General features: G+C 34.7%; 1 protein-coding gene across 1 annotated transcript; it reads right to left on the bottom strand.

The window, feature by feature from the left end:
* Positions 1-678: 678 nt before the first annotated feature.
* Positions 679-1420, bottom strand: LOC131165032 (uncharacterized). The gene has a single exon (XM_058122656.1). The coding sequence runs from the start codon at positions 1347-1349 to the stop codon at positions 921-923; it is 429 nt and encodes a 142-aa protein (XP_057978639.1). The 5' UTR covers positions 1350-1420; the 3' UTR covers positions 679-920.
* Positions 1421-8445: the final 7025 nt, after the last annotated feature.

Here is an 8445-nt window from a genome sequence, read left to right as displayed (position 1 = left end):
AAATATTCTTATTAAAATTAAATTGTAATAAATTTAAAATTCAACAAATGATAATTATAATACCTTGATATATATTTAAATGTGAAAAATATAATTTAAAAACTATAGCAATTAAAAATATAGTGCATAGTCCTTTTTATAATCAGCAAAACATTGTAGCCGTCTCCACCTTGCACTAGGGTTGGATTTTGACTTTGAACTTGACACCATCTATAGAGGCTTAATTTTTTAAATAATTAAAAAAAAAACTAATTATAGTGGTCAATTTTTTACTTTTTTGGATTAAAATCTCCTGAAATTTTGTTAAGGGATCTAAAAAAACTAATGAATCATCAATAACAATTTCATGATGAGTGGTGGCTGGGACTTAAAAGGTAGAAACATTACTTACAACGGAAAAAAATTTGTTTGTAATTGTTGTTCTTTACTAATTCGATAGTAGTGATATAAAGAAATAAAATTAGTTCAATTATAATAGTATTAATGGAGGCTTTCTTCTTGTTTTCGTTTAAAGTCTCGGTCCTAATTTTAAAATGAGATAAGAAAAGATATGAGAGGAGAGTAAGAATAAGATCCACTTATGGTCTCCTATTTATAAATCTTCATTCTAAATAAAAAATAATTAAATGATTGTTTATTCACAACACCAAATTACCAATTCAATATAATTCACTTATATGCTTTCAAATATCAATTGGTAGTATTATTAATTTTCGAATGAATTGAATTGACAAGAGCAGAAAAGACAGTAAACAAGAATCCCGAAATATGAACCACAGAGGACCAAAATAATCGATATACTTGAGTTCCCCAATCAATAATTCCAATTCACAGCCCCAATAATTTCTCCGCCACAATAACCAAAAACAAATCCAAATCTGTAAATCCATCTCCAATATTAAACAAAACATGAAAAGGAATCAAGACGGCTTGGAATTGTTCTTGAGAAGGTTGTCGTACTCTTCAAGCTCTTCATAATAAACGTCCCACACGCACCGAACGCATCCGCTGCCGCAACAGTCTCCCGGCAACGGCTTCTCAGGCGGCGGCGGGAGCTTCTCGGCCGGCGGAGCTTCGTCTTTCTTTTCGTTCTCCACCGCCGGCGACTCCCGCGGTCTACTAGTCGCCTTCGCGTCGTCGGCCATCAATAAATTTGGTGCGGCGGCGAAGCGAAGGGATCGAGGATCGTGAAGGCGATGGATGAGACTGATGGCGTTGGAAGGTAATCGTCTGACCAGACTGGGATCTCTCATGGCCGGTCCAAGACGATTTTGGACATTATCGAGCCTCCATCGATGGTGGAATCGGGGGGAAGGGTAGGGTGTGGTGAGATGCACGACCCTTTCCATACACCCAACCGTCCAGTGGTCAATGTTCAACCATAAACGCAATATACGCAAATGTAAATATATAAGTAGTGGAAATCGGGTTGTCTTGATGGTCAGAAAGGAGAAATTATACAGCACCTCTCCCTCCACGTGTCGGTATTTTGAAAGCTAGCCATCGGAGACAGGTACACCAATGCTAGTTGTCCTACCTGAATTTTAGGTAATTATGTGTATGCGATATTTACGAAATAATAAAATTTTTTTAAAAAAATTTTATTCAAGATGATATATTTATTTTAAATAATAAAAATTGACGATTTAAAAATTTAAAAAAGCTTAGTATTTGGCTTTTTCCGTGCATGTTTTCCTTGTTCTTTGGAAAGAAAAATTATAAAATTAAAATAATAATGAGTTATCACAAAAATGGAAGAATTCCACCATTTAAAATTTTTTTTCCAAAAAATAAAGAGAGATATTTTATTAATTTTTATTAATTTTTTAATTTGAATTACAAAAGAAATAGGATGAGTTCTCAAGACTATATAATACATGTAGTAGAAAGTGTCTATAACATATTTTAATTTTTAAGGAGACAAGAACTGAGATACTATTATTATTTTTCAAATAAATATGGATTTACTAATAATTTATTACTTAATAATTTATTTTTTATTTTAAACTTCTAAAAAAAAGAAATTTAAAAAAATGAGAAAAAGTATAGGTTGAGAATGCTCCCTCCCCTTTTCTAATATATCTATAAAACATGGAGTTTTTTATCGAAATATTAATAAAAAATTAAAAAACATAAAAATAGAGAAAATATGTAATATTTACTAAAATACACTCAAAAGTCGGTTTGGGTTAAAAAAAAAAAAAAAGCAGCCGCAACTTTCGTGTCAGCCAAGGAAAAAAAAATAAAAGGGGGCTGCGGGACAAGGAGTTTTTTACCGAAATATTAATAAACAATAAACACAAAACATAAAAATAGAGAAAATGAGTAATATTTATGAAAATATACTCAAACAGACTTTTCAAAAGTCGATTTGAGTTAAAAAAAAAAGGCATCCGCAACTTTTATGTCAGCCAGGGAAAAATAATAAAGGGGGGGTGGTGAACAAAGCGTCAAGGGGGGACAGGGAGAGAGGGGGGAGTTTTTTTACTGAAAGATTAATAAAAAAATTTTAAAAACATAAAAATAGAGAAAATGAGTAATATTTATGAAAATATACCCAAACCAACTTTCCAAAAGTCGGTTTAGGTTAGTAAAAAAAAAAAAGTCAGCCTCAACTTTCATGTCAGCCAGGGAAAAAAAATAAAAGGGGGGGTGGGGGACAAAGAGTTTTTTTCACCAAAATATTAATAAAAAAAATAAAAAAACACAAAAAATAGAGAAAAATGAGTAATATTTACGAAAATATACCCGACCAAAAAACACCAAAAGTTGGTTTGGGTTAAAAAAAAAAAAAAAAAAAAGGCAACCACAACTTTCATGTCAATCAGAAAAAAATAAATAAAGGGGGGGTGGGGGACAAGGCATTAGGGAGGGGTAGGGAGAGAGGGGCAGTTTTTTACCGAAATATTAATAAAAAAATAAAAAACACAAAAATAAATAAAATTGGTAATATTTACGAAAATATATCCATACCGACTTTCCAAAAGTTGGTTTGGGTTTAATAAAAAAAAAAAAGCAGTCGCAACTTTCATGTCAACCAGGAAAAAAAATAAAGGGGGTGGGGGACAAGGAGTTTTTTGCCGAAATATTAATAAAAAAATAAAAAACACAAAAATAAAGAAAATGAGTAATATTTATGAAAATATACCGATTTGGGTTAAAAAAAAAAAAAAAATTGCAACTTTCATGTTAGCTGAGAAAAAAAAAATAAAGGGGGGTGGGGGACAAGGCGTTAGGGAGGGACAAGGAGAGAGGGGGGGGAGTTTTTTTTACTGAAATATTAATAAAAATAAAAAAAATAAAGAAAATGGGTAATACTTACGAAAATATACCCAAACCGACTTTCCAAAAGTCGATTTGGGTTAAAAAAAAAAAAGGCAGTCGCAACTTTCATGTCAGCTGGGGAAAAAAAAAGGGGGTTGGGGCACAAGGCATTAGGGAGGGGTAGAAAGAGAGGGGGGGCTGGGGGGAAGGGAGAGAGAGGGGAGGGAGGCTTAATTTGAGTTGTCAGAAAAAGAAAAAGAAAAAGAAAAAGAAAAAGAAAAAAAGGTGAGGGGACTTATACATGCATGTGTGGGAGGAGCAGGGAGAGAGAGGGAAGACTAATTGAATTTTTTTTTTTTTTTTAAAGGACCAAACCGACTTTTGGAAATTCGGTTTGGTGTTGAAATTAATCACATGCTTTGTGAAATTTCAAGGGGATTAATTCAAAAGTCGATTTGGTCCATTTAAAAAAAAAAAAAAATTTGCCAGCCCCACCCTCTCTCCTGCCTTTCTCGCGCATGCATGTACAAGCCCCCTCACATTTTTTTTTTCTTTTTCTTTTTCTTTTTCTTACAACTCAAATTAACCCCCCCCCCCTCTCTCCCCTCTCCCTTTTTCCAGACCCCCCCTCTCTCCCTGCCCCTCCGTGATGTTTTGTCCCCCACCCCCCTTTATTTTTTTTCCCCCGGTTGACATGAAAGTTACAGCTGCCTTTCTTTTTTTAACTCAAACCGAGTTTTGGAAAGTCAGTTAGGTATGTTTTCGTAAATATTACTCATTTTCTCTATTTTTATATTTTTTTATTAATATTTTGGTAAAAAAATCATAAAACATGCACACATATTTAAATATCTCATATATTGTACAAATTTTTACTTATAATAAAACTAACGCAATGAAGGCAAATTTACTAGTTAATCATAAAGCTGGCATGGTGAAAGTAATATCTCATATTTTGGTTGAATTCTCTTTTAGAAATTTAAACATCCTTTGTACCTTACCTTTTGGTAATGTTTAGAGATAACTTTCAATTAAAATTGAGTTCATGAATGTAGCACCCCGACCAGCCACGTGGGCCCAGAGTGCTAGTAAAACAAATAAACATTCTCTGATACCACACACACACACACACACACACACACACACACACACACATATATATATATATATATATATATATATATATCCAAGAATGCAACCCGTCCTAACTAGGGTGTTAGAATTGGTGTATTCCCAAGAGAGAGGGGGGTGAATTGAAATTTTAAACTTTTCTCCTAGGTTGAATTAGATGTCAGCTGAGTATTACAACCTAGGGTCTTTCTATCTAGTTCCAAATACGTTGATAGATATAATATGCGAAAATTTGAATCAAGCGCATCATTCACATAATAACATACACGTGTGATAAATATAAAGTGCGATAATATACACAAACACATGATATATTATCGGGGTTCGGCCAACTGTGCCTACGTCCCTGCCTCTAGCTCGCAAGCTCGAGGATTCCACTAATAACTCGCTTAAGGGTGGAGCGACATCGATTACAACCAGGTCAATTAGCACAAGGCTGACCTCAACCTACACGCCTTAACAGGATGGCGCACCTAACTTTCCTAACCGGGTCTAAGCCAATCCGGGACTATTTCAGGGCTAGTCTCCCTCTTAAAGCCCTTGCCTAGAAATACAACAGATGTGCATTACAATCAAATGGTATAGTGATTGTGCTTTTATGTAAAGCATATATGTACCCAAATACTCGCAATTACATACACCATAAATCATATAATATGTAAGCTCAGTGTGGTCCAATATTTCCACTCTTAAATATATATATATATATATATATATATATTTACTATCAGTGTAATAAGTGCGTGAGAGTATCAATCAGGCAATCTTTGTATCACAAGATGTTCAGCCAGTAAGTTCACACAAAGATGTCAAGTTTCAAATATATCAATCAGCAAGATGTCTCAAGCATGTAAATATCAAATAATGTGTATGCTTGGTTTGCAAAAGATATGTAATCTTTGTATTCAGCAGATAATATATGAGTAAATGAATATTGCAACAAAGATCACTATCTCATAAACAAATATCTCTTCAAATATATTTTTCAATATAAAGCTCAATAGATATTTGAAAGTGATTATGAAAAGATTTTGCAACCAAAATACTAAACGATCTTCTCAAGATATTGTAATGAATATACAACTCCAGAAGATCAAATAAAAGTCTTCTTATGAGAGACTTATTAACAAAGTCCCCTAAGAATACTTAGGTTTAACTCTCAATAAAATCGTATCAACCAAGCGGAACAAGGAGAGTAAACCTTTCTAATCAAGCACTCAATCAACTTACAGAGAGTTTGAGCAATAAGAGAAGGTAAGTATGAGTGGTTGGGGCTTAGGAATGAGTATTATAGGATTTGGAAATTTCAGAGAATTTCTCCTAATCAAAGTGGCTAATCACTCCTTAATTTGCACAAATGATCTCATATATATAGACATGGGAAGAGATATGACCGTTAGGGACCTATTTGGTATTATTAGAAAAGTTTAATGACATTTCAAATGTTTTAACCCTGTTTAAAAAATGTTTAACTGCGGTAAAAATTAAGGCAACCCGAGAGGTCCGGTCGACCAGAAAGGTTTTGGTTGACCAGATCTCATATGGTTTGGTCGACCAGGGCATTTTTTAACTGCATGGTCGGTCGACCGAAAGTGCCTTTCCAAAGGCGATTTTTCATTTTATCGAGGTTCGGTCAACCGGGCCATTTGAATTGGCTGGTTCAGTCGACTAAACCGTTGGGATTTTTCCCGAGAACCCTTGGTCGACCAGGTAGTTGGAATACAAATTTGGATCGGTCAACCAGATGGTCAAATTGTTGACCTCTGGGGGTTTCGGTCGATCAGGGGGTTTTGAACTGCATTGGTTCGGTCGATCAGGACCTTGGTCAACTGTTGACCCAGACCTGTTTTAGTCGACTGGGGCAAAATGAAATGCCTTGGCCAGTCGACTGAAAGTGCACAATGTGTGCATTTCGGTCCTATTTCAATACACATTCACCCTATTCAAGTTCCTAATGGATGCAAGTGCAAATGTAAGGGTCCTAAGGTCACTTTGAATCCAATTTTGAAGACACCGAAAAAATTTGGTGTCGGTCGACCGATGGGTAAAGCCTAAGGTCATTTTAAGGTCACTTTAGGTTGTATTTTAGTTTGAGCTTACGTAATAAATCATGCATGTGATGTGTGTGAGCTTATTACAAACCAAACCATATTTACTATTACAGACCCTTTGCATATGAATTAAATACAATACAATCGTAAAATAAGTCTTCAGCTTCAGTTCCTCTTTGTGCACATCTCGATCTTGGCAATTTTAGGATTCTTGCACAAAGTCTCAAATACCCATTAGATATTATGAGTATTTGTCATAATCAAAATCGAGCGTGACCTATAACGTCAACATAAGGAATCCTAGAGGCACCTGCCAATACTAGAAATAAAACCATACAATGGAAGATTACTAAAACATCAACATTCTTTACTGGAGTTCAAATTATTCTCCAAATATATATATGCATACCACTATCCATCTACATATTACAACCCAACCAAAGGACAAAATAAAATCGTCGGTGACTCACCAGCTCTGTCTAGCACCCCCAAAATGTCTAATCCCCACCCCGAGGCAAGTTAGATATGGTTCCCGGAAGGATCTAAAAAATCATTTGTATAATGGGGTGAGACACTTTTCAGTAAGACGGTTTATATTATTATCAATGTGTGGCTAGCATGGTTCTCGTGCGAAATAAAATTCCATCATCTAAATATATATATATATATATATATATATATATATGAAAATGGCATTTTAAATAAAATTGTACTATACTGTTTATCAAAAGATATATAATTTACAAGTAATAACGGTTGACTCAATATAGCTCATTTGTAGTAAATTTGCTCGTATATGCATAAAAGATGCAACCTGGACTGTTAAAGTAGCATTGTCATACTATCACATACACATACAACATGCTTCCCCCTATGACAGATTGTGCGTCACGAAGGTTGGATTCAACTCGCAGCCGGTGGTTCTGTACTTAAGTCAAAACTATCACTGTAAGTATGATTATGCCTACCTATGGTCACCTAGTATACCACCAATGGGCCCCCCCGGGCAAAAACCTTGAAGTAATACTGCGACCTAGGTCTCCAATCGACTTATCATACTTCCATACCCGTGTGATTGCACTCACTACCCACATATACCTACGGTACCGTGCTCACAATATCACAATATCGCAAATCCACAGTGTTCTAGAATCATATATGGAAATTTACACAATAAAACTGTGTTATAACTCATTTCATATATAAAAACAGTCATTCAATAAAATCTAGCTGTTATATCAAAACTCGACCCTCAGCCGTTATATCATATACAGTATAAAAACCAATTAAAACATTATGTTCACATATACCATTTAAAATTGTTCCCATGCCACACAATTTTCATTTGTTAACCATAAATAAAATAACCTAACTGGGAAAAACATAAATTACTGAAAACAGGGTCTGAACATCTCTAGGGTTTTATTTAACTTAAACTACTGATTTTATGGAAAATAGGAGATGATTAAACCACCCACATTAATTTCCCCAAAAACATATACTGCATTTTAATCAGTCCATATTTCATAAAAAACAGACATAATATAATCCCCTTACCTAGCTTACAAGAAAGCCCATTGAAAACCCCAAAATCCACGTCCAACAACGTTTGCAGCTCAAAATCCTGAACCCACATTTCCCCTAGATAAATCAACACAAACCCCAGAATATTCCTCATTTAGCATTTCTTAGCCCCCTGATACTGCAAAATAGCTATAAAGTCTTAAAATATCCTACTTACCCTGATTTTGGAGTAATCCCTGAAAAGATCAGATCAAAAATTCGCTCCACTAAACTTGTAAAGAATCTCCCTTAGATCCTTGTGGTAACTTTCAATCGTCGAATCTGACAACAAATGGCGAGAAATCGTAGAGAGAGAGAGAGAGAGAGAGAGAGAGAGAGAGAGAGAGAGAGAGAGGAATTATGTTTCTTAATCACTAAGTAACCAAAAATCCTATTTATAGGCCATTGACTTGGTCACATTCGTTGACGAAATGGT

The sequence above is a fragment of the Malania oleifera genome, chromosome 1 (genome assembly GCF_029873635.1).
Source record: "Malania oleifera isolate guangnan ecotype guangnan chromosome 1, ASM2987363v1, whole genome shotgun sequence".
Classification (NCBI taxonomy): Eukaryota; Viridiplantae; Streptophyta; class Magnoliopsida; order Santalales; family Ximeniaceae; genus Malania; species Malania oleifera.
Note: the sequence above shows the minus strand (reverse complement) of the source record. Positions and strands in the feature narration are given on the sequence as shown.

Excerpts from the sequence above, each read along its gene's own strand:
- LOC131165032 (XM_058122656.1), bottom strand. The coding sequence starts at position 1,349 with ATGGAAAGGGTCGTGCATCTCACCACACCCTACCCTTCCCCCCGATTC.